The sequence below is a fragment of the Miscanthus floridulus genome, chromosome 7 (assembly GCF_019320115.1).
Source record: "Miscanthus floridulus cultivar M001 chromosome 7, ASM1932011v1, whole genome shotgun sequence".
NCBI lineage: Eukaryota > Viridiplantae > Streptophyta > Magnoliopsida > Poales > Poaceae > Miscanthus > Miscanthus floridulus.
In genome coordinates, this window is record NC_089586.1 from 125,367,626 (window position 1) to 125,395,570 (window position 27,945).

The 27,945-nt window shown below is 43.8% G+C and overlaps 1 protein-coding gene and 1 pseudogene across 1 annotated transcript; both read left to right on the forward strand.

The window, feature by feature from the left end:
• Positions 1-16,654: 16,654 nt before the first annotated feature.
• Positions 16,655-17,679, forward strand: LOC136464630 (norbelladine synthase-like). Its single transcript, XM_066463584.1, has 2 exons — positions 16,655-17,016; positions 17,153-17,679. The coding sequence occupies exons 1-2, from the start codon at positions 16,833-16,835 to the stop codon at positions 17,452-17,454; spliced, it is 486 nt and encodes a 161-aa protein (XP_066319681.1). The 5' UTR covers positions 16,655-16,832; the 3' UTR covers positions 17,455-17,679.
• A 7,346-nt stretch (positions 17,680-25,025) lies between these two features.
• LOC136466207 (norbelladine synthase-like) lies at positions 25,026-25,630 on the forward strand (annotated as a pseudogene).
• The last annotated feature ends 2,315 nt before the right edge of the window (positions 25,631-27,945 follow it).

Sequence of the window (27,945 nt, forward strand, 5' to 3'; positions counted from 1 at the left end):
ATACAAACGAAAGTGCTACAGTACCAAATACTGATTTCTAACCCCAATCTAAACAAGGCTTAGGATTCGGACTAATTACAATGTCGAATCATATATAGGCCCCATTCCTTTCGTTGAAAAATTCAAGTCAAAATATTATTCCGACTGATTTATTTTGAGAAAAAAATATTATTCGAACTAAAAAAACTAAAAAATACGGATTATAAAAAGAAACGAACGGGGCAGGGGCATAGTCTCTGGATTTATAACAATAATGCAGGCGCGCGCCAACCAACCCCTCCACGACAAGAGGGAGTGTCTACGTACTATAGTACTATACTATCATTAGAGGTACGGTTTATTTATTTCTAGCTGACAGTAGTACTACTACATATTTCTACTATTCCTAGACAACAGGTACGTACGTGACCCTGCCTAACCACTACTGAACACTGCGCCTGGGTTCGCAGGTACCGCCTCCTAAGTCATTCCAGAATCTAGAAGGGTCAAAGAATTTTAAATTTGACTAAAATTATAGAAAAAATTATAAAAATTTATGATATCAAATAAATATACTATAAAAATATAATTAATTAAGAAGCTAATGATACTTAGTTAGCATCGTAAATGTTATTATCTTATCATATAACTTTGGTCAAACTTGGAGATGGTTTGACCCTCCGAGATTTTTGGAATAACTTATAATTTGGGATAGTAAATGTTATTATCTTATCATATAATTTGGGTACAAGTTTCCACCGACATCATTTTTTGGATTTCTACTTACGGCTTTACTAACCACTGGTGTGCAAAACCAATAAAATTGGTAACATTTCACTGGCTTCGGCATGAGAACAGTTAGCATAAATCTATTTACATTGATGGTTGGATGCTGATTTACACTAGTGGCATACTTACACAAAACGCCAGTGTAAATGATTTACGCAGGCAGTTTATGTAATATAATCATGCTTTATTAACTTATTTTTAGAGACGGCTCTTTAGCATAAAAGCATTTGTAAAATATTTTTAAAAATTTAAATGTTCCCACCATATTGGTACCAAGTATGATCACATTCAAATTCAAGTAGACATGACAGAAAATTATAACAACAATTTGAAATATAGATCACAAGCAAACATAATTCCATGTATCCACAAACAAGTACATATTCCGTGTACCATATAGACTGTGGTCATCCATCATATATACATATACGCCCAAGAGACTATATATACATCTATAGGTTTGAACTCATGTGTTGCATCAAGTCTTAAAATTCACTAATAATCATTTATAGTTCAATCTAGCCTCTAGCAATCATAAGATCTTTATATTCTAGTTGTGTTAACTTAGAGGTTTCACCAAAATATTTTCATATGTAATGAATAATTTCGTGCATGATAACCAACACATGTATGAAATGATAAAGATGCCAAAGAGAGAGAGAGAAAAGGGGAATTGGGCTAATCTAAATTCTCACTAAATTAAAACCCACAGCTTAACCTATTTCACCCTTAGTGCCTAAATAGTATTTCTAGCATGCCACACAAAGTTTTGCAACATAGTTCCAACAACCTTAGTTTAGCATGACAATTCTAGGAATGTAAAAACATGAATATAAATTGCATAAATGTAAAAAGGAGAAGGGTTAGAAAGACGTCGATATTTTCCCGAGGTATTTGAGAGTTGGCACTCTTCACTAATCCTCGTTGGAGCAGCTTGCGAGGTATTTCTCTCCTTGAACCATACGAGGACCAAGTGCTCTCTGCGGGTTGATTCTTCGCCACACTCCGACACGGTAAATCAATCGTTTACCATGACTTGGGCCTCTCATAATTTTCTTCGAGAGATCACCAAACCCCTCAACACCACCAAGCCGTATAGGTGATGCCGATCACCAAGAGTAACAAACAGAAACTCTCGCTTGGCCTAAATAAACCTAATGAGGAAGGTGGATGCACACTTGCTACTCTCTATACACTAATGGAATCCTTAATCTTGTAATTAGTAAATTCAAATCACTCCAAAGAGTAACAAACAGAAACTCTCGCTTGGCCTAAATAAGCCTAATGAGGAAGGTGGATGCACACTTGCTACTCTCTATACACTAATGGAATCCTTAATCTTGTAATTATTAAATTCAAATCACTCCACTTGCAGCCTTGAGCTCTCCCTTGCTCTCGGATAGGGGTATGGTACTGTTCTAAATGGCAAGAGATGTACCATGTATGACATGGAGGGGTATAAATACCCCCACTTCAAGAACCAGCCATGTGAAACCTACTCATTAAAAACAGTCTATTGTCACTTTAAGGCCCCGATTAGTTAGGCTTTTGAACCTGCTTTTGTTTTTAAAAAAACCAAAAATCAAACAAAAAGCCTAAAAACCAGAGCTGCTTTTGTCCAAAAGCAGCTTACAGATCCAAAAACCTCTCTCCCTGCTTTAGCTGCTTTTGGATAAAATATTACCTACGAAAACGAATTGTTTTTTTTCTTATGTCTGTGTTCGCATCTCGCGAGTCGCGAGGAACCACCGCCGCGGGCGTGCTCTGCCTCCACCCCGGAGCGTCGCCTCGGGCGAGCACGGCCGCCTCGACGGAGCCCCGGCGGCGAGTAGCATCGGCTCCGGCGGTTTCGGCCTCTTCCAGTCGTGCCACCTCCGTCCTCACCGACTCCGGCGGCAGTCGAGCAGCACCGGCCCCGCCGGATTCGGCCTCCTCTAGTCGCGCCACCTCCATCCTCACCGACACCGGCGGCCGTCGAGCGGCACCGGCCCCAGCGGCGCGGCCGCTCCTTACACAGCCGGCGCGGCCCCTCCGATGGCGAGGTCCCCTCGATCCGCCTCCACTTCCACGACTCCATCCAGGGCTCCAATGCATCCGTGCTCCTGGACAGGTCCGCCATCGGGACGAGCGAGCAGCAGGTGCCGCCCAACCATGCTGCGACCACGCGAGCGCCGCCCATGCCGTGCTGTGTGCTCTGCTTTGCTGTGTAATGCACCAGCAAGGCCACTCCCATGTCATCTTGCCGTTTTCCTATAGAAAAATAAAAGAAGAAATATACCTAAAATACATTTATACCTATCTTATACAGGCAATAAGCGTGAACCATCTATCTCTGGATGTGCGGCCAGGATCACCTAGCAAGCTATCTCTTCACCATGCACTCCCTGCCGACAAGATGGATGCAAGACTTAGAAATTTATTTTTTTTACTTTCTAAATATTCATTTACATGCGAATTATTGAACATATTAGTTTTTTACGAGCAATTTGCATATAAACAGTCCTCCAGAACTTCAAGGGCATTACATGTATTTAGCCGATAGTTTCACGGCCGCTCTGACCAAACAGTCTTCTGCTTTTTCCACAGATGCTTTTCCACGGTCCACAGCTCACAGCAGCTTTTTAAAAAAACGACAGCTCAACCAAACTGAGCCTAAATTGAGCACCGAACTAATCCCATGAGTGTCCTGCGGTTGGCTCTAGAACTAGTATTTACTGCACAATACAAAGCACTATGGAACCTCTTTGGTGGGCACCTGACGCATCAGTGACCCACCACCGGACTAATCCGGTAAGGAACCCAAGGTTCAGTAACCTGAAGCACTTGATCTGATTACATTCTTGTCCGGTGCTAGCGGACTAATACCTGGCACTATTCATAGAACAGAAAACGACTAATCCGATGCTACCGGAAACCTGCATTCTCAGCTATTTCAACCTACTTTGAGAATGGGTTTGCTTCCAATTATTTTTTGGGTTTTCTCTGATCTACCTAATGCTAAGTTTAACAAGTAGGCACCACACCCACTCGGTAGACCCACCTAGATCGTCATGCTGCTAGTTTATATTGCCCTTAATGGTATATCAAAGGAAAATAAAGTCCTAACTGTACGATGAACATGCTAGGAGGTGGAGAGCCAGAGTTTCTAGCTAACGTGGTTTGTTTCTGATTTTCTATGGGCGATTCACGAGGCCTGCTGTTTTTGACTGACTCGCCGGGACGAAGGCATATGCATGCAAAAGAAAAAGAAAAAAAAAAGCCAATAACAGCTCCAGCCATTTTGCATGGTCAAACGTCAAAACCCTCTGGCGCATTCAAAAGATTTCGCCTTTCCCGGCCCGGACGTGTGTGGTATATTATATATATGCACCGTTCTTCAACCAAATCCCAAACTCGAATCCTCGCTCGCTCGCTGCCTCGCTGGTTTACGTACATGCTCTAGTTTACGAACACTGTTGGTTAGTTGCGGGAGAAAAACACGGTTGGTTCACTGACAAGCCCTGACCGAAACAAATCAGCGATGCGTTGAGAGAGCCCAGCCCAACTGACATTTCTATTGTACGGTACAGTATAAGCCTACGTCGTCCACTCCGTTAGGCCTTTGCTACTAGAGTAGTAGTATGTTTTTAATTTCACACGTCTTGTCTAGCTTTTTAATTTGTTGGTGAACCCATCACAAGGCAGGAATAGAAGTGTCGTTCTTGGTCGACTCACTACCGTGTCATGTTAGGAATCAGGAGAGGTTGATCCGAGAGACTACTCGCTATAGGGTGAATCAAAACCTAGGACACGTTTTAGACAGAGACATGGACATAGAGAGAATGGATAAGGGCTGTCGAACCTGACACTCTAGAGGGGAAGGGTTTAGAGGACGTCATCATGTTCGTCGGTGTAGTCTGCGCACGGACAGCGACGGTCGATGAAGACGTCGATGTCGATGGAGCGGGCGGCGCCGGCTGGTGGCTTTCCGTCACTGGCTGCGCCCCTCTCTGATCAAATTAGGGTTTAGGTATCGGTGGGGAGCACGGCTCAGATCAACCTCGTGATCAGAGCCATCGGCCCCCACCTCTTTTTATAGCGCAGTGTGAGAGGAGCCCTCCAGCCATAGTGGGCTAGGCGCCCTCGATTAGGGCGCGAATCAAAGGCTCAACTGGGCCGTTGGGTCCAGTTAGGATTAGAGATCAATCTAACAATCTCCCCCTTGATCTCCTTTCATCTTTCATTTTCATATCATTTACTTTTGTTCATTCCATTACAGATTAGCGCATAGAACAGTCTCATCGTGACGGTCAATTGCCGATAGATTTAACAGCCACAACACACCACTCTGTTCTGAAATAGATACTTAACTTTGGGCATTCTTTTGTCCAGGAATTATAGGATTTTCCTTAAACCCATGTCGGTTACATGTTCTCTGAACACGTTGGGTGGTAAGCCTTTTGTAAGCGGATCCACGAGCATCTTTTCGGTACTTATATGCTCAAGACTTATGACATGATTCCGGACTTTATCTTTCACAACATAATACTTTATATCAACGTGTTTGGCAGCACCACTTGACTTATTGTTGTGAGCATACTGTACTACCGGATTATTATCGCAGTATAACTTAAGTGGTCTATAGATGTCGTCAACCACCTTCGAACCGGGTATGAACTTCTTTAGCCAGTTCACCTGCCCCGTTGCCTCATAACACGCTACAAACTCGGCATACTTTGTGGATGATGTAGTGACGGTTTGCTTTGAGCTTTTCCATAAAATAGCTCCCCCTGCGAGAGTGAATACATATCCAAACATGGATTTTCTATCATCTCCCGCATAATCAGAATCTAAATATCTCACTATATGGAGTGAATCAGATCTTCTATACGTCATCATGAGGCCTTTCGTTCCTTGCAAATAACGCAATAATTTCTTTACTAATTTCTAGTGCTCTGTTCCAGGATTGCTCTAGAATCTACCAAATAACCCAATAACAAATGCCAAGTCAGGGCGCGTACATACTTGAGTATATTGCAAGCTTCCGACAGCTGAAGCATATGAAACCGCTTTCATTTGATCGATCTCATATTGGTTCCTGGGGCATTGAAAATCCCCATATCTATCGCCCTTGACTATAGGAGCAGGTGAGGGACTACATTTGTGCATACTGAATTTTTTTAAGATTTTTTTCTATGTATGCCTTTTGTGACAGTCCTAATATCCCTTTACTTCTATCTCGGTGATTCTCGATCCCTAGAACGAACGAGGCTTCACCAAGATCTTTCATATCAAATTTTGAGGATAAAAACTTCTTTGTCTCCGGTAGTAGACTGACATCACTACTAGCAAGTAAAATGTCGTCCACATACAGGATAAGGAAGATAAACTTCCTATTCTTAAACTTTGCATAGACACAATTGTCCTCAACATTCTCTTTAAACCCAAAATTTCTTATTGTCTGATCAAACTTCAAGTACCACTGTCTTGAAGCGTGTTTTAATCCATTAATTAATTTCTTTAGGCGGCATCTCATTCGTTCTTTTCCTTCCATGATAAAACCTTTCGGTTGTGCCATATAAACATTTTCCTCCAAGTCCCCATTGAGAAATGTCGTCTTTACATCCATCTGATATAATTTTAAATCGTAATGTGCCACTAATGCCATTATGATTATGAAGGAATCCTTACATGAGACTGGAAAAAGGTCTTATTATAATCAATCCATTCTCTTTGCGTAAAGCCTTTTGCCACAAGTCGCGTTTTATATCTCTCTATATTCCTTTGAGAGTCAAGTTTTGTTTTATAGACCCATTTACAGCCTACTGTTTTGGCTCCTTTAGGAATTATTTTCAAGTTCCAAACTTTATTGGCATTCATAGATTTCATTTCATCTTCCATGGCCTCAAGCCACTTTGATGAATGATCACTTATCATAGTTCTTCAAATGAGGTGGGATCATTCTCCATTTGAAATTCCTTAGTGTTGTATACTTCATAGTCAGCAGGAATAGCTGATTTTCTAACTCTTTGAGACCTTCTAGGGGCCTCCTCATTTGGCACATCTTCTGTTTGAGGCTATTGTTGCTCCCCCTCATGTGTGGCAATAGGTTCTACAAGATCCTGAAGAACAAGTTCCTCATCTTCATTCATTGTTGCCATAGGCAGAATAACAACAGGTGCTGGTACCATAGTATCTTGCACTGTTGGTGCAGCGATAGTAGGTAGTGAGAAAAATAGCTCATGAATTATTGGAGTGGGCGCATACACCCGCTTCTCTTCAAGGTCAATTTCTCGAGCTATCATGCTCTCCCTCATCATTTCATCCTCTAGGAAGACAGCGTGTCTCGTTTTCACAAACTTTGTATACCTATCTGGATAGTAGAAACAAAAACCTTTTAACTTTTCTAGGTAGCCAATGAAATGGCAACTTACCATTTTGGGATCTAGCTTCCTAATGTTTGGGTTAAATACTTTAGCCTCAGCAGGACTCCCCCACACACGTAAGTGGTTTAGTGCGGGTACTCTTTCTATGCACAACTCATACGGTGTTTTAGGCACCGACTTACTTGGTACTCTATTGAGAATCTGAATGACAGTTTTTAACGTCGCCATCCATAGGCTCAACGGTAAGGTGGAGCAACTTATCATACTGCGCACCATATCCATCAGGGTACGATTACATCTTTCAGCTACTCCATTCTGCTGAGGTTCGCTCGGTGTAGAATATTAGGCTACTATGCCATTCTCCTGTAAGAACCTTGCAAAAGGTTCAGGAACTTGGCCATATGGGATATGCCGACCGTAGTACTCCCCCCACGGTCGGACTTGACTATCTTAATCTTTAAATTGTGTTGGTTTTCAACTTTTGCCTTAAATATCTTAAATTTATCCAATACTTATGTTCTTTCTTTGATTGGATAAATGTAGCCATAACGGGAGTAATCATCTGTGAATGTTATGAATGAATCATAACCATCCACACTCTTTACAGGAAACGGACCACAGATGTCTGTGTGAATAATCTGTAAAATTCCTGTGCTTCGTTTGACATTTTTCTTAATTTTTTTTACATACTTTCCTTTTATGCATTCTTAGTATTGTTCTAAATCTGAGAGCTATAATGGAGGAAGAATATCATTCTTAACTAGTCTTTCTATTCTCCCCCTCGAAATATGGCCTAAACGATAATGTCATAATTTCGACAACGCATCGTGAGCTCTCTTTTATTTTCTGTTTACATCCGCAGACGAGGATACATCCTCATTATCGCACGCAACGTTCCCATCATTGCATACAACATTCACATCATCACGTAGTGATAACAAATAAAGCTTATTTTGTAAGATAGCAAGACCAACATATGTATTATTAAATGTTATCTTACATTTACCATTTCCAAAATGACAATCATATCCATCATTGTCCAAGCATGAAACACTAATCAAGTTTCTCTGTAGGGAGGGAACAAAAAGTACATCTCTCAGTAAAAGTGTGAAACCATCAACAAGCTCTAGAGAAAGATCGCCAACGGCTTCAACATCTGCTTGGACTCCATTTGCAACTTTAACATGTCTTTCACTTCTTTACGTAGTCCTCGTCGAACGGAATCCCTGTAAAGAATTAGCAACATGAACAGTTGCACCTGAGTCAATCCACCAAGTAGATTTCAAATACTGTATATACAGGGATTCATTTATGAACATAATAATGTTCTCACCTTTCTTTGCCATGATCATCTTTAAGTAATCAAGACGATCCTTTTTATAATGTTCTGTCTCTTTGCAATAGAGACACTGGTCTTTCTCTATTGTAAACTTGTTCTGTTGAGGCTGATGCAGCATGAGACCCTTTTCCTTTAGCTTTGAGGAGGAGTTAGCATTATTATTCTTTTTCTTGTTGTCTTTCACATAATTAATAGTGCCACCATTGACAGCTTTCATTCTCTCCTCTTGCACACACATAGTCATGAGCCTCTCTAAGTCCTATTTCTCAGGCTGTATGTTGTAATTGACAACAAAAATGTCAAATTCCTTTGGCAAGGAAGCAAAAATCAGATGGATAAGGAACTCTTCCTTGAGAGCTAGATCTATTGATTTTAGCTTGATGCCAAATTGCTCATCCTTAGTATGTGCTCTCTTATGCCACCATTTCCAGAGTACCTCTCTGTCACTAGCTGCTTTATCAGCTATGTAGCATATGTCTTTGAAGAGCCAATGAACTGCCTTTATTTTATCGAGGTACTCGGTGATGGTGTCACACTTTGGGATTGAGCCCATAATTGCAGGCTCAATCGTATTCTTTATCATAGCCAAATATTTTTTATTGACAGTGACCCACTTCCTATGCTCAAGGTCATAGGACATCTTTTGGGATGCAAAATCCCTTTCTCTTGTTGTCTAAGCGGCATCAGCCTCGTTTGTCTTCCTCACCGGTGCCACAGGCTTAGTGGGACACGGTGAGGTGACTACCCAGTCCACCTCAGCTAAGATAAAGGCCAGGTCAATATTTTTCTTCCACTCCGTGTAGTTGTTATCTTTGAGAGTGGGGATCTCTTTGATACAACCCATCAAGTTATATCCGCCTGAAAACACAATTCATATAGTGTGAGAACATAAATAATGACAACAATTGTATGCCTTGATTCCAACGTTGGTCAAAATTAAAATATACAACTGTTTATACATTAAATCGACATCACCGTTGGACAGAAATAGAATTAATGCATGACAAAAAACTCATCATAATATTGTCATTAATCAACGTTGGTCAGAATAACAACAATATTATAATAAGCAAAAAAACATATCCATTTTTCAAAATTAAATTCTCCCGTTGGTTCGAATTTAATAATGAAAATAACAACTTTAAATACGCAGCGGAAAAAAAATGAACTCATTTTCTTGAATTTTTCCCACAGGAAAAATACCCTTTTCTATTTTTCTTTTGAGCCAATTTGCATTTTCAATTTTCTAGGAAAAAGAAAAAAGGAAAATGCGGGCTCATTCTGCCTCTCTCGGCCCAAAACCGGCAAAAGGCCGGCTCGGCCCATTGCCTCCGCGCGCGCGAGCTGCCACCCAGGCCGCAACGTGGGCCTCGGCCGGCAAAGCGCCGCGGCGCGCTTGCCACTGCCAGATCGAACATTAGGATCCTTGTTGTCCCACCCAATGATAAGAATGATAAGAAAAAAAAAGACAAAGATAAATGGTACATACACGAAAAATATTGTCTACAAAGAGATCCTCACTCCATAAAAAGGTATTGTCTTCTGTTTTGCATAACTTCTATATTCTTACATTTGTGTCCTTTGTTACTGACATTTTTTGTATCCATCTGAATTTCAGGTAATAGATGAAGCTGGAAAGAAATGAGACAAGTAGTTATGACTTGTTGACATGTTACTGATTGGATGTACATATTACATATAATTGAAACATGTTGATTATGGTATTTCTAATATCTTTTTCCCTCGTATTAATATTTAGCTTTTTACATAAAAAAATATTACCGAATGAGCGAATGACGTTGGTTGCCGTCAAAAGAAAAGAATATATATTACACGAGTATGCAAACCAAGCAAATTCTCTCTGCTTCTTTGCTTGGCTACTTATACCAAGATGCAAATCGATGTCCACACCCTCCATTTGTCACGCCCCCCCCCCCCCTACTTCAGCTTTGCCTTCGCTCCCAACGTCCCCACGAGGCATGCGATTCTTCGATGCTATATTAGTCTCACAAACAAAAAACAATGAATTGTCGCTTACTTTTCCTCTGTGTAGGTCAAGTCAATACATCGTACTGGTTTCTTTATTTCAAAGAAATTAGTTTGAATTATGTGTTTTAATGTTAATTATTTATGATGACATAGGATTATACATATATTTTAATTGTTTCGTTGTATGTCATGAGATGTTTTACCCGTAGAAACGCATGGGCACTCAACTAGTATATATACAATTAGTCAAAGTTAAGAAAACGGGCTTGCTAGCGCCCAGACGTTCGGAAGGATGGGGTGTTCGAATGCCCGCATCTGCAGTCGTTTCTCGTGTTGTTTCGAGCGCCCACACAGGGCCCGCGCCGCCCCGAACATCACCAGCATCGAAAAGAGAGGGATGGGGGCGGTAGATGCTAGGCGACACCGGGAGCAGGACAAGACACCGAGGCGAGGCAGCACAAAGCGAAGAGGGAGATGCAACATCCGATCTAATTTTGAAACATTCAGATGCAACACTTGCTACATACGTTTGAAGGTAGAAGAAACATTTGAAACATGCATCTGAAACACATGAAAAAACACATGAAAATCATTATAAAACATACACAACATCCAGATAAAACACTTGCAACATATGTGTGTAATAATGCAACATCCAAATAAACATACTTGCAACATACGTCAGGTAAAAACAGATAAAACATTAGGAACATAAGCTTGCAACATATATATACAACCATTGCAACATATGCAATATCTCGATTTACTTTTGCAACATCCATATGAAACACTTACAATATACCTCTGAAACACTTAAAACACATGTGTTTTTAGCACAACATTACAAAGGACTAGTAGAGTCATTGAGGACGAGCGGCGTGGAGGCCCAGACGCGGCGCCAATGCAGCGGTGCGGGCGGTGTCCTTGATGGGGAGGCGAGAGACAATGTTGGAGAGCAGCGTGTCCGCCAGGCGGCTCTCATTGGACTCGTCTTCACCGACGACGGAGCAGGCGGCGGCGGAAATGAAGCCTTCTGCAGGCGAGGGGATGAGCTGGGTGGGGATGTAGGCGAAGATCTCTTCCATGATACCACGGTGCCCCATGGAGGCCATCGCTACAGGCCACCGGACCTAAGAACGGAGAGGGTTTTGGTTGGGGAGGCGTGGGATTGGTCAATAGGTGGTGATGGAGTCGATGGTGCTGTGGTGACCAACGCCGCGCCACGAGGATGTCTGACTCGGGCACTCAACTTGTAGGGTTTTAGTTCTGTTACGCAAGTGGAGAGTTGGGTCGTTGGGCTGGTGTCGTGGTCCATCAACAGAAGCATCCAGATGGATGGACGTCCTTAGCACAACATTACTGTTAAAAAAAGTAGACTTCTCGGGAAGCGAGAACATCTTCTATTTTGAGACAGAGGGAGTATGCTAAGTTATAAATGCTAAGTCTTATGTAGCGAACGGTGTGTTTTGGTTGTTTTAATTTGCATGTTTGAATGTCGCCGTAGCGTAAGCTCCGACATTCTACTAGTAAATAAGTAAATAGGACACCGCATTTAAACAGAGAGATGGACACAGAATATCTTTCTCAAATAAATAAGTAAATAGGACACACCAATTAAAACAGAGTATGTGATATACTCTATTCGGTCACTAATAGTTGATGCTTTAATGAAAATCCAATCAAAACTTTAGAACTTCGGCTGTCAATAGTTTCTAAAATATTTAATTTAGAAACATAGAAGATATATTTTTTATATTTTATTAAAACCATTTTCCTATAACAGTTGCACTTAATGAGAACAAAAAACTGGTTGAAGTTAAGAATCGATATAAAAAAATCAATTGACAACTATTTATGTTCAGCCGGCAGCAGATAAGATCATAAGTACGTGCCACTACCGGAGACGCTTTCTCTCGTGACGGTTAAAAGCACTCCCCACGGCCCCGCAACATCCGTCAGGGGCAGAGAAGCATCCCCCGCGTGCCGCAGAGTACCGTCCGGGGTTCTCTCCTCTCCCGTCGGTGGGCCACCATCAGGGCTCGCTGCCGTGCAAGATTGGGACGCGCTGCGCCGTTTCCACGCTAAAAAATTTGGGTCAGCGCGCGCTGCAAGCACTACGTTGTGTCCACGGGACAAGAGTAACAGAGCGCGGTACCCTGGCGAAATTATTTCGCGGGACACGCCATTCGTTCTTATCCACACCCGTGACCTTCCTGCTTCCTCCACTTCCACCAATCCTTTCGTCTTCCCTGCTTGCCAATTGAAGTCGCTCGGGATTGCAGCCACCATCGCCGCCGTCCCTCCATCCCAAGCACCAGCCACAAGCGCCGCCGGTCCCCTGCCGCCCCCCACCCCCACCTACACCGCCTGTCACCACTAGACACCAGTGCAATCACCTCCTCCAGCCTTCGCAGGCACGCCGTCGCCACCACAGGCCCGCCGGCCATCGCCCCCAGCCCCAACCAACAGATCCCCCCAACCCCAGCCATTATCCCCTCCATGCCCAGTCACCAGGCCCTCCACCACCCCCAGTAACTTTCGCTTCAGTGGCCAGCACAATCCTCCTGCTCCCTCTACGCACTAACCTCTTTTTCCCAAACCATACAACCAAAGTTTTCAGATCTGCAAGCTTTTCCAGTGGTTGCTGCTGTTCGTTCGGCCACCCGAAGTGGGTAAGATGTTGTATGCCCCTATATTCAAGTGTGAATGGGGGATCTTTCTTGTTTGTCTGAAGGAAATTGTTGTGTTCAGTCTAAATGCTTTGGGGAAGCATGGTGGGAGTTATAATTTCGTGAGCATACACCATCGACTTTGTCACTACATGTGCAAGCTTCCCTCCTGAAGGCCTCAAAGTATTAGTTCTGCCCCCCTCCTGGAGGTTCAGGCGACAACAGCTGAGACGCGACACCTAAGCGACAAGCTGCTGGCGGCAGAAGGCGCCACCACTGCTAGGTACCCCCTGCGGCCCTACCATCTCCATCCACCTTTCCATGATCAGGAACCTTCAAAATTACAGATCCTGTATTGGGCAGTAGTAGTATTGGTGCTTCTGAAGTAGTTGCTATTCTGTGCACTTCATTTTTGCTATAGTTGACCTGTATTATCATCAGATTGTTTTGGGGTAATTTATTTATCCTTCAATAGAGGTGAACATTCAATATGTTTTTGTGCGTAGACTACCAGATTTATAACTTGTCTGCAAATATGAATAGATAATGGTTTGACAATTTACCAATACACACTGCTGGCCTCATCTATTACTACACATTGTGAAGCACTAACTGCACTGTGTGGACACTAAAAAATTACATTACCTCTGGTTTAGGTGCACAATGTATGAGATATAATCCAACAGTGCACAATGTACAAGAAGCAAATGCTTTTAGATTGTTTTAGGCAATTTATATACCCATCTATAGAGGTGCTAGAACACTGAATTTGAACAATAGGCACTGAATTTATATTGGACAGCTGCATTTTTTCACTGATTTGCTGAACAGACATGCAGTCCATTTGTCCTCACTAAGCTGTGCCTTATTACATACGTATAGGTTAATAAATTGTGTTAACATTTGCATGCACTTTTGTCAATTTACATTTGGCAAGTAATGCATAGATATCTGAACACTTTTGGTTCAAAAATATCTTCCTGTTCACTTTTGTTTCTAAAGAGTTCTTCCTTTTGTCTTGAGAATGTGCTCAACTACAATAGTTTTGCAGTCCGCATACAAGAAGATGGCACCCCAGGCCTCATAAGTACGCTCCGAGTATGTTTTTACTCTATTTCTGCTTTTTTTTTGACACAACCTGCAGAATGCTTACTGTTTCCATATCACTAGGGAATAAACAATACACAAGTAGAGTTTATGCTGGGAAATGTCTGCTAGATGTGGCAGAGGTTTTTCTATGGAGACTATCGTTAGAGGCGCATAGACAGAAGGCCTGTTCTCTGAAGAGGCACTCTGCTCTGTTGATGTCTCACAACTACCTGATGATGATGATGTCTTTGCGACATTTATACAGGTAGATCTTCTCAACCTATTGTGTGGTCTGGATGTTGTCATACTTACTACTTAGCAACTTTCTGTTCGCTAAAAATGAAATAATATTTGCATACCTAGTAGAAAGCTTTGGTGAATCATAAAAAAGTTAGTGTTACCAGGATTGTACTTAGCCATGTGTCAAGGTGTCTGATATACTCCATCCGTTCCAAATTATAAGACGTTTTGGCTTTTCTAGATTCATAGCTTTTGTTACGCACCTAGATGTGTGTTATGTCTAGATACATAACAAAAGCTATGAATTTAGAAATGCCAAAATGTCTTATAATTTGGGACAAAGGAAATACCTCATTTCACCCTAGAACTACTGTTCTGCTGTGTTATTCTCTGCTTGCTTATTTTCACTTTCTAGAGACCAATTAGATTGTTTCTTTTAGCCTCTGCTTGACTGAAAATTCTCCTACATGCCCTATGCTCCAATTGGAACCTGATCTTTACTTAACATCTATGCTTTCTTATTTTGCCTTGAGGTTTGAGTTGAAGTGCTCTGTGAAATAGCTAACACGATAAATACCCATTGCCTGATAAAATGAAGGCCACCACCCCACCATGCTAGATCAGATCATTTTTAGGTGATTTACTTTTCTATGGAGTGCAAAAAGATTAAATTTGGACAATAAATACTGAATTTTATTGGAATAGCTTGTTTCAGTGAATGGAATTGAGATGTCAATACTGAAATAGACATCTAACTTTTTGTACAACATAGCACAATAATATATAACCCAAGGAAGTCAGTTCTTGTAATACATTAACATGGCCTATTAATGTATAAGACTGTTGAGTGAAGTGTGTAACAGCTATTGTTTGTGTCAGCCACCGCGCAAGCTATTGATGGTAAGATGAAGTATGCCTTGTGTTGTTGCTATATGGGAAATATTGCTTTTGGGCTGCTTTAGTTTGTTCCAGTGCTGCTTCCATCCGAGGGACCTTCAAATTTAAAAATCAACTTGTTATGCATGTTCTGGAAAAGCTAATGTTCGTTTGACATTAGTGCTACCTATGTCAGGATTAATGGATTTAGCTAGATATTGTAGATAATGAGATAAATCATTTGAGCTAGATATCTTCTGGTGGTGTTTGTAGTGAATTGCATACTATGTGCTTGTTGTGCAAAGGGCCTGTTAGGACCTGTTAGGAAGCAGTAGCTTCATGTCCTTGTATTGACCAAGGACTTGTTAGGATCCAACTAGTAGTTTCATGTTGACCTGTTAGGAATGAAGCATTGCAAATTAAGTTTTCCCCTGACTTTATTTGATAGTAGCTTCATGTATGACTTTGGTAGCAGCAGCTTCATATAGCTTGATCCAAGGAACTTTATCTCATGTAATATTTTGATGATGATTACATATATGTATTGATATTGCTGAATTTAAATTTAGCGCCTTGTGGTTGAATGGCTATTTGAGCTGATGTGATATTAATTTGCATAATAATTGGTATGCAGACAGACAGTGAGGCCAACGCTTGTCTAGACGGTGTATTATTGAGTGGGGAAAGGGGTTTCCTTGACGGTATGTCACTGATAGGGAGGGCAATGAGGTTTCCTGACGGGTAAATGACCGACAGGGAAAGTTCAATTTTTCCCTGACAGTAAGCCAAACCGTCAGGGAAGAAATTCCTGACGCCATATGTAAAAACGTCAGGGAAAGTTTTTCGTGACGGCTGAAACCGTCAGGTTATAATTCGTGACGGTTTTCCGTCAGGAAAGGCTTACTTTCCCTGACAGTTCATCCCCGACGGCTCATCCCTGACGGTTACCGTCACGGAACAGTATTCCTGGCGGTTTCTGGTACTTTTCCTGACGGTTCTAGCCGTCACGGAAAAAAAATCCTATGGTATCAAGGTTGCGTGCAACAAACACGGATTATATGTATCCAAACAAATGTGTCGTCCCAAACCAGCCAAGTTAGCTAAATAAAAACCAAATAAGGGCGGCCTAGTGACTGACTACACAAGAATCGCCATGCATGTTCGGCCGGTTCAGGCCGGCCAAACATATGCTAATCATTAATCAATATCGTCTCAGGCCTGCCCATATATCACGCGATAATACCTCATTTCGTCTGGAGGGGCAACACCAAGACACTCCACAGATGCAGCCAAATAAATGACAGGCTTGCTCTGGCCACATCCTCTCTCCGAGATCCCAATCAGAAAAGATAGCATCTTTCAGTATACTGTCTAGCTTGTCTATAGATATATATGCACAACGGACAGCTTCCACAGGCGGCGCACCTAACACATACACCACAGCTCAGACAATAGGATCATCACACAGCGCGCAGCTGAAAGGCCGAGGAACTAGGAATGAAGGGAAGCAAGGTCCACGAGCACGAGGCGGACGTCCCCGCCTCCGAGCTCTGGGCGATCTACGGCACGCTCCGCGCCGCGGAGCTCCTGCCGGAGCTGCTCCCGCACGTGCTTGCCAAGGTCGACCTCGTCAGCGGCGACGGCGGTGTTGGTACCATCTTGCAGCTAACATTTCCTCCTGGTGAGAGAAATTAAGTTTGTATGATCGAACTCACGTACTCATAATCATATATATGCTACTGCAATCTTTGATTGATGTTGGATACGCACGCTAGTAGTAGTAATATTTTAGTTGCTCTCATCTGCGCTCCTGCTAGGGATTCCTGGGCTGCAGAGCTACAAGGAGAAGTTCATCAAAGTCGACAACGAGAATTATATCAAGGAGACAGAAGCCATCGATGGCGACATTCTGAAGCTGGGGTTCCTGGCCTACATGATACGGTTTGAGATCATTCCCAAAGGGGCCAACTTGTCGGTGATCAGGACGACTATCGAGTATGAGATTGATGATGCGCACCCAGAGGTTGAAGCTATGGTGAGCACGGCACTTTTGGCTGCAGCTGCTGAGAAATTTTCCGAGCATGCTAAGGAGAAGAAGGTCCCTCAAGCAACCTCTTGAAAAGAAAAAATCTCTCAAGAGCCGAGTTTAAGTGAACTACAGTTTCAGCGCTTTTTGTGTTGCGTTTCAAATATACTCCTGCGTTGCAGTGAAATGGGAACCCTGATTGTACAAATCATAGATACCTTTTTGTTTGGTTTGGTCTATGACACTAGTCTGCCATATTCAATGGTAAGGTATTTCCATGAATCAAAATTCACCACCATCAGTCTTCAGTTAAATACATCACTTGGATTTCTCGGGCTTCAAGTACCGCATTGTTGATCTCTGTCTTATAGACATGCCATAGGAATAGGAGTATGTCTAAGTGGAATATATTAGCTACTCATCTTCCACCACACCTGCAATTGTTAAAAATAAGAAGCATAATGCATAAACAGTTGGGCCACAACTACGACTACGACTAGTAAAAGTACAAAATCAAGGAAGAAAAGTTGCTCCTAAGCAAACTAAAGTATAAGACACAACTTGGCCCTACCCTGATTGCACACTCCACCAAACTACTCACAGCCAGGCCAACAAGAACCACGACTTGCTAGCCGCAGACAAAGGGATGGCACGGGCGAAGGGCATTGCCGGGAGTGGGGCATTGCACTGGCATGGGAGGAGATTTTTTTTTTAACACTTTTTAAAACTAATTTGAAATCTAACCCTATTTAAATTTTATTTTAAAACTAATATTTTTTGTCGCGCCTATTTTCCTAACGCGGCGAAACATCTGTGGCGCGTCATATACGGTGGCACGATAAGAGGCATGACGTGATGATAACCGGGTTGCTGACCAGTGACGTGTCAGGATGACGCGACAGCATGACGCGGCAAGACAGCATCTGATTTGACGCGGGTACAGCATGCACACTGCAGCAGAAGGCAGCAGCGCGGTGGAGTGCAGTAGCATCTCCTCTCACCACTCACCAAGCAGCAGCATCTCTCCTCTCTCACATTTCTCTCACCTCTCTCTCCCCTCGCGTCACTTAAGGTCAGATTTTCAAAATACAATATCTCACAAACCAAAAGTCCGTTTTATATATCGTTTAAAGATTATTGCTGGAAATAATGTGCCAAACAAAATAAGATCCAACAAGGATACGTTTTAACAAAGTTTTCAAATGTGGGGCCCATGTGCAACTTTTTTTAGTGTAAAAATATAGTCAATATGGGTTTTGTTTTATAGATTTAATTGCAAGGGATATTATAGTACACACAGATCATAAAAATGATAAATTGCTTAGAAGATATGGCCATTCAAATTTTCATAAATTATAAATGTTGAAGCAGTGTAGCTCCCTATGGCTGCAGGTGCAATTGATGGCAACCAGATGGAGGCCTAGACGTGCCATGTTTCCAAACCGTGCTTTTTGCAGGTCGTCACGTGCACTTTTTTTTATTGTGGCGAGGCTGCGTACTTAAACCTTAGGTTGGGAAACACAATAGCTTAGTGCATCTAATCCATTATGTGAGGCAGTTAATACTGTATGTCTCAATTGTGCTTGTCCTCATGGATCAATGGATCACAGTGCTTGAGTGCTATGGAGTACACAAGTGATTGAGTTTTGACTTTGGACCAGGCCGGGCTGAGCTAAAAAAAAAGGGAGTTGTTTTCGGCCTAGAAAAATCCTGTCCACGACCATCCTACGGATAAAGTTGGCTAGGCTCAGACTGCCCACACATTTTCTACAGTAGAAAAACTATACTATAGCGAATGGGCTTATGGTCTAATGGTAGAATAGTCTAGTAGGATGCTACCCACCAGAATTTAAACCTAGGTGTTCATACCTTTTTTAAAAAAATAGGATATACGCACACGTGAGAACAGTGTCCGACCAGCACAGATTGAGAGTTGTGCATGCACATGCACTCACTAGCTTTCAAACCTGCATGATGAGGGCAGTCCCAATAGTGTATTGATGATGGTTTCTATCCTTATTAAATGACTTGCCACGTAGGCAAAACGCTGACATGGCAACGTAATTAATAAAGAAAGAGAGCAAAAATCATAGAAATAGTTTCCTTATGAAGAAATCAGGTCTTCTCTTGACCCAATGCACCAAGAAACTATGAAATCGCCATTGAGGAGAAACCACCAGTTTATGACGGACTCGTGCCGCACTCCTATTGGAGAAAGAAGATAGAGTTGGGAGAGAAAAAAAGAAAATAATTATTATTTATAGAAACCATGAATTGAAAAATAATATTTTTTTAATGTAGTATCCTATATTATAGAAACTACTAATTTCTTTCGTTGGGAGTGCCCTGATATCTCGTTGGCCACGTTCGATTATCACCAGCCGTAAATCTCGTGGCTCACATCAAATCAGCCCCGGCCAGCTGGCCGGCGATCTCAATCCGAGCGATTGATCGAAGCTTCACGATCACATAGAGTCGTAGACTAATAAAGCAGCTAGCTGCCTCACCCAGCGGGCTAGCAACGCTACGCGACGCTCCAGCTCGCCATCCGGCACGGGCCCTCCCTAGACTCGACCCGCTGCCGGGCCCTCCCTAGACTCGACCCGCCGTCACGTCGCCCGGCCGCCACGCGTGCGTACACGGCACACATAGCAAGACATGGTTTAGATTGAGGTTAGGAATCAGTATTTGGCACGGTAGCATTTTTGTTTATATTTGATAATTATTATCTAATTATGGTCTAACTATGCTTAAAAGATTCGTCTCGTAATTTACAATCAAATGTGTACTCCCTTCCTCCCAATTTATCTGTCGTTTTCGGTGTCCGTGCCATGATTTTGACTCAATTTATACAAAATATGTGCAATATTTATGTTTTCAAATAAATTTATTAAAAAACTAGATTCAAAGATCTTTCCAATGATATTAATTATGTATCATAAATAATAATATTTTTTAATATATATTTTGTTAAAGTTATTTATCGGAAAGCGAGAACGACAGATATTCTGGGACGGAGAGAGTAACTAGTTATTTTTTTTATCTACATTTAATACTCTATCCATGTGTTCAAAGATTTTATGTGATAAAAAGAGAGTAAAAAAACTTGTAATCTAAACCAGGCCCAAACTGCGATGCAACGGATGAACCTGCTAGAGTACTAGTGGTGACCAACCTAGCTAGCTAGGCCGGGGCCCGGGGGGCTGGTGCTGGTGTCTCGTCGTTTCACATCTTCGGTGATACTGCTTCAACATTTGTAATTTATGAAAATTTGAATGGCCATATCTTCTAAGCAGTTTATCATTTTTATGATCTGTGTGTACTATAATATTCCTTGCAATTAAATTTATAAAACAAAACCCATATTGACTATATTTTTACACTAAAAAAAGTTGCACATGGGCCCCACATTTGAAAACTTTGTTAAAACGTATCCTTGTTGGATCTCATTTTGTTTGGCACATTATTTTCAGCAATAATCTTTAAACGATTTATAAAATGGACTTTTGGTTTGTGAGATATTGCATTTTGAAAGTCTGAGAAAATCCACTGTTAAGTGACGCGAGGGAAGAGAGAGGTGAGGGAAATGTGAGAAAATCCACTGGTTTTAGATGATTGCATCTCCACGTTCGGCTGTTCCAGTCCTTATTCTCCCTCACAAAACACTATTTAATCATCTAAAATCAGCCGAGCTACGAGTATGCTGCTGCTTGGTGAGTGGTGAGAGGAGAGATGCTACTGCACTCCACCGCGCTGCTGCCTTCTGCTGCAGTGTGCAGGCTTTACCCGTGTTAAATCAGATGCCGCCTTGCCGTGTTCACTGCCGCGCCAAGATTGATCGGTGGCGTGCCACATCCGGTTAGCGATTCGGTCACGTTATATCTCTTGCCGTGCCATAGGTATTTCGTCGCGCCAGAAAAATAGACGTGATCAAAAGTATTAGTTTTCAAAATAAAATTTAAACAGTGTTAGATTTTAAATTAGTTTAAAAAGGCGTTAAAAAAAATCTGGGAGGAGGGGTAATGTTATTATGATAAGAGTCACATAGACCGGTCATGCAACACCGAGGGATGAAGACTGGCCCTTCGTAAACGTCAAGGCACCACCAGCCCAATTAAGTTTGGGATTGCTCTTGCTCAGGCTGTCAGGCATGTCTTGGCCAGAACCAATGAGTCAGAATAAGGACAAAATATTCAGATAACAAAATGGCATTTTGTGGTACATAGCGGTAAACCCGTATAGCCACATAATCGTAGCTTCGATTTGAGTGGCCTACTCAGACTCTAGGTTTGACATTGACATCTCAACAACAGAGCATACAACCTGTCGTGTTGTATTTTGTTTTGTTTACATTTGTTTCAAGATGTAGGATTATTGGCCAGCTCAATATTATTGAGTAGTGGCTTTCAAACAGCGTGCTAAGGCAAGAAGCAATTAGCCCAAGACAAGACAAGACTAAAAAACAAATCATGTTGAAGTGAAATATAATGTCATGTCCTCATCCAATGCATCGCATAGATACTTCCTCCTTTTTGGTAAGACTTGCACATATCAAATTTGAAATTCTAAATAATCCATAATTAGTTGAAGATTTAAATTTCTCAACAATTAATTTTTGAAACAAATCAGGTAGAAGAGCTGCCGATTATATTAAAAAGAAGATGAACCCAGACTAGGCAACAACAACAACAAAAAAACATGAAAAAAACAACTCGGTCGGTTGGATTAGGACATCAACACGCGCGGATCTCAAACCGCTCGCGCCGTCGTTGCTGACCAAGTCCCACACCAAGATAGCCCGCTGCAAAGCTGTGTAGCCCTCCCGTAATTGAGCTCGCTTGCGCCGTCTTTGAAGACGTTGTCCCACACCAGACTAGCCACTGCCAAGCAGGGCAAGCCGCTGTGGTCCGCTGCAAGCTGTCAACCCAATTGTGGGCGGCTGCCTCTCGCACTCAACAAGTCGACCCCGCCATCGAGATCCACACACGCACCCTGTCGCTTCCAGTAACCTAGCTGCCTCAACGAAGGTAGAAGTGCCACACGCCAGCTCCAGCAGCCACTAGAGCGCCTCCTTGCACCAGAACGATCGCCGCTAAGCGAGACCGCTCGCTGCCACTCCACGCAGGTCACCTCAGGAATGCAAATCTGCTAGCCACCACCTCCCACGTCAGCCTCCTCGACAACTTCGTGGGCGTCATCCACGCCGTCCTCCTCGCCATCTTCGTGGTCGCAATTGGCACATGATCTCTCCATACCGTCGCCCTCCACTGGCAAACAGACGCCAAGCCCTCCATTCGCTGTGTCAATGCCCTCCTCCTGGCTGCCTTCCACCACCGTTGACACCAATAACTCGAATCCTTAGCTAGGTCTCCACCTTTCTTGCCACGACACCGGCTGCAACCATAGACAGACAGGGCACAACCTTCCAAAGTGACACCTCCAATAAGGGGCACAACGTCATCGACGCCGTCGTCGCCTGACCAGAAGGTCAAGGTTATACACCTAGGAAGAACACGCCGCGCAAGGAGAGGAGGGGCTTTCGATAGACGCTTTTAAGGAAGTAAACGGCGCCAGAAGGCGTCGCCGTCATCGACCCAAAGAATGCGTAAAGCTTTCGCCATAGCCCCTGAATCCCATGCACGACAGTGGCCAGCTCGTGCCAGCTACAGCAGCCTTTCCTATCGAGCCCGTCGACAGGGCTGCATGCCCTAGGCCGGAGGACGCCTTCACTATCGTTGTCACCGAACTGTGAGAGGCTGGTTTGTCCCGCTCGACCTTCGCCCGCCTCGCCGCCATGGCGCCGCAGACACGAAAACTAGGAGGTCGTCGCCGTCCATGCCACCACGGCGCCAACATCGCACACTAGCGTAGGGCGTCGACTCCTCACGGCCACCGCGCCACAGCCGTGGCACTTCGGCGCAGCTATCGCCAGCCCAAGCGGCCGCCCGGGTGCGCGCGCCCCGGATAACGCCCCGACAGCCAGCAAACGCAAGGGCGCAAGCGGGCTAGCCCGGCAGCCAGGCGCACTGCCTCGTACGCCTGCGCCGAACAATCCACGGGTGCGCCCGCTGTCGTCGTATGCCAGCACCGAGCACCCCGCAGCCATGCCCGCCGTCGTCGGGCGCCTCGCGGTCGCTGCACGCCGACACCGGGCGCTCTGGATGAGGTGGCAGCGGATCTGCCCACTGGCAGCCCGGAGCGAGCCACCGCCGTAGTCGCGTTAGTCCGGCCTCAAAGCTGACTGCAGCTCCTTGAGCCACTACCATTGGAGCAGCTGGGCCACCGGAGTAGCCCGCGTGGCTCACGCGCCGCCGCCGCACTGCCGCTGCACCATAGCCCTGCCACCGCACCACCACGCCGCAGCAGCTGCCTCCTGCGACCGCACCACGGATCTGCGCGCCGACAGGCCAGATCCAGCCTAGGGGACGCCGGATCTAGGAATGGTAGGCCGGAATCCTGCCGCCGGCCGCCGCCCCATGCAGGCCTCCGCCATGGCCAGAATCCCTAACTTGGGAGCACCTCCGGGAGAGAGAGGATGGAGGAGAAGGGGGGAAGAGCCAGCCGCCGCCATCCCTGCCTTCGGCCGGCCTGCTGGCGTCGAGCTCCTGCGGCGGCCGGGGATGGGAGCGTGGGGCTCGGAGGCGTGTGGAGGAGCGGCGCTGCCCGAGTCACAAAGAGCGACGCGGGGGCCGTGCGTACGGGGTAGGTTTCAGCCAGGCTTATCAGCCAGTCAATAGTGTTTTTCTCTTACGATAAACCAGCATCAGCTGAACTTATCAGTCAAAAACCAACTAGCGAATAGGCTGAATAATTAATAAGTACTTTGAATTTTGTCAATATATGACATAAATATGATATCATTAGATTAGACTGTGAAAGTACTTTGTATATAATGTCAATATCATGGCCATAAGCAATTTTGAAAAAGATGGCGAAAGTCCAATGCCTTATATTAACTTAGAAAAGGACAAAATACCTTTCTTACATAAGAGAAAAAATGAGTCGCATGTACACAATGTTGTCATTTATCGACCTGTTCGCTTGGTTTATAAGTCATACTTTTTCAGTCAACGAACAATATTTTTCTCTCACAACAAATAAGCCAACAATATTTTTAGCCATGGCTTATTAGCCAAGCGAACATGGCATATATTTGTGGTCTACAAAATTGCGTACGGCTATTTACTTCAATATTTTAATATCCGCAAAAGAAAAAAATTAATATAAGGGGCCGTTTGGATCCCTTCATTTTGGAGAAATTAAAATCTACATAATAAATTATGTTATTTGATTGGAATTTGACATTCCATAACGTTCTGAAGCTCATAAATAAGTTTATCTCAAATTCATAAGCTGAGAGATAGAAATGGATTCTATAGATCACTATGTTATAATTATATTCTTCAACTTATAGCACACTCTTCAACTCACTTCCCTACCATAGAAATACAACATATAAGTATGTCCCTTATGTGCCTAACAATAAATAAATAAATATATATATATATATATATCATATACAACTATATTAGCTTAATTAATTTATATCTCAATTATAATTATTAGAAGAATTTAATTCTAGGGATGCAAACGGATCCTACCTAAAAGAAGTTTCTAACATCATGAACTCCATAGCAGCGCCAGAGAGCTGAGCACGCAGAGCAATGGAAGGGAGGCTCTGCAATGAGTTTGAAACCGACCTCCCGGGTGCCGACTTATGGGAGGTCTATAGCAGACTTCTGCTCGATCAACTAGTCCCCCAATTGCTTCCACAATTGTTCTCAAATCTCAAAGATAGAACTTGTAGAGGGAAATGGTGGCGTCGGGACAATCCTGCTTGTCACCTCCCCTCCTGCAGGTTTGGTTCTCAACAATTGAGCTTCAGAACAGTAAAGTACAATACAACATCATGTTATTTCAGGGTCCCATCTTCACGTAATTTTTTTGCTGATTCATTTTGCTTGGAGCTTCTGAATTAGAAAGTTTCTAGGAGAAGTTCACCATAGGAGACAACGAAAAGTACATCAACGAGGCAGAAATGATTGAAGGAGGATTTCTAGATCTTGGCTTTCAGAAATATTTAGTGCGATTAGAGATTGTAGAAAAAAAAGATGGCACATCCATTATAAGATCGACCATCGAGTATAAAGTTGATGCCAAGCATGCAAACAATGCTTCCCTTGTTGCTACGGGAACTTTGGCTTCTATGGCTGAGGCTATCACCAAGTATATCGAAGATCAGAAGAGTCCCAAGCACGACCCCAAATAAACTTCAGAAGAATAAGTACCCAAATTTAACTCAAAAAGATTGCAGCCAAGTCAGAGCAAATTCCCGTACTATTTTGTTCTTCGTCATGCTGATCCCTCTGGGATGTTTATATGTTATATGGACTGTACTTTCGACTTATTATATTGTATTGTGTATAGACAAATTTTTGTTCAGATATTGTGAAAAAAACATGGGAGAAAAACATGGTTCTTTATGTTATCGATTGATAGGGGTAGGGGTGCGGCGGCCCTGCACGCCTCCCCTTCTCTCCACCACTGTATCTAAATATATACGATAATGCTCTACTGCGGGCGTCTGTCTCGCACCCAGACGCCGGACGCTACATGGCCTAATGGTGTCCACGTATTTTACCACCACACAAATATCCTTTCCAGTTCCATCTAGTCTCTCTCCTTCGTCTCTCCATTCAAAGCAAAAGGGAGAGGAAGGATGTCCAGGACGTACAGAACACGCCCGATGCATGGCCGCCATGCTCCATTTGCGCCCCTACTCGTCGCCTCGGGTTCACGCATCTGTGGAGATCAAGCCGACGCCCTCTCCCCCTCTCCCATTTGCTCACCCTCGCTCTCCTCAAGAGCGCAATGGCTGTCCACTCAGCTTCCACGGCCACCGCTAGCTCCGGTGCCTCCGAGCGCCCTCCTCCTTGCAACCTCCGTCCAAATCGGCCATCCATCGGCTTCCTCACCCCTCGCCGCAGCTCGCACGCCTCTTCGCTAGCCTCAATCGCCCCGTTGAGCTCTGCGCGCGCTGCCGCCGGCATCTAAGTCGCTGAGCTCTGTGCGTGCTGTCACCGACGAGCCACGTGTTGCAGGCGATCTCCGCGTCGCCGAGATCCTCACCGCCGATGAGCTCCGCACCGGCAACCTTCGTGGCATCGAGCTCCGTGTCGACGAGCCTTGATTCGCATAAGCAGTAAGAAGATGTTGCGCTGAAAAGCGCATGTTGCAAGCGTATGTTTTATGTGTTTCATATGCATGTTGGAAGTGTGTTCATGTGGATGTTGCAATTGTAGATCGAGATGTTGCATATGTTGCAATGGCTTGCACATGTTTTATCTGGGTGTTGCATATGTTTCACGCTTATGTTGCAAGTATTTCATTCAGATGTTGCATATATTTCGCACGTATGCTGCAAGTGCTTCATCTAGATGTTGTATATGTTTTGCAATGGCTATACACGTGTTTTCCTCGTGCTTCAGACGTATGTTGCAAATGTGTTTCGGACGTATGTTGCACATGTTGTAGTGGGACCCATCTGCAGCGACCGTCTGCTACAGCTGCTGGGCCCACCTGCATGCGCGTGGGTGTGGAGAGGGCGCGAGCGGTAGGCGCGGGAAACCATGCGGACGCAGATCGAGACAGAGAGGCGTGGGACACAGAGCGGCGCGGGCCCTCCACATGAAGCAGGCGTAGGCGTGCGCGCGGGCGCAGCAGCATGCCTACGTGAAGCAGTCGCTGGCATCTGGACGCTAGCCTTTTTGAATATAAAATAATATATCTAGAAAAGCTAAAAATGTATTATAATTTGGACTTGGAAGAAGAGTAGCTTATTATTAGTCCCGGTTTGAGTAGCCTTTGGACTTTTGGGATATAGTCCTAGTCTCCAAGACATGTATAGTACGCGAGCGGATGGAGAGTACGATCCAGCTGCCGATCGAGACGTCGTCGCCTGCTAGCTCCATCAGCCGGCGTAGGCGCGTATACACGCGTATATATACGACGACTGAATTGCATTGCTCATCGAAAGGTGAGTTTATATAACGCGAAAACAACAAAGGAAATTGGCAACTCGTCTGCCGATCAGGATGCCCATCGAGTCCGTTCAGATAGCCGAGGGGTGCGATGTGTCGGAATGTCAACATGTTAAACTTACCATATAATATATTTGATAACTCCATGCCGTGATCCACACGGTAGCTCGATCCAAATCCTTTTTGAACCGGTCCTGAACTCACGGTGCTATAAAGAAGTGAGAGCTCGTCCCAAACGAGGCAAAGCACGCCAAACCAATCTATTAGAAACACAATCTACACATCCAGATTTACACTGGTGACGACCAGAAGGGCGTTCCCCATATCGGCACGATCTGATCTTCATCAACAGAGGGCAATTAGCTTAGCTCTCAGATTGTTGAACTACTCGATTCTACTTCATCTTCGCCAGCATGTACTACGATTACAAATCTACACAGACGCCCATGCCGAGTTCAGACCCTGGTAAATTCTTATAATCATCTAATTCTGCATAAGATTGATCATGTTTAGGCTAAAACATCCTGTTTATGTTAAGTTAGTT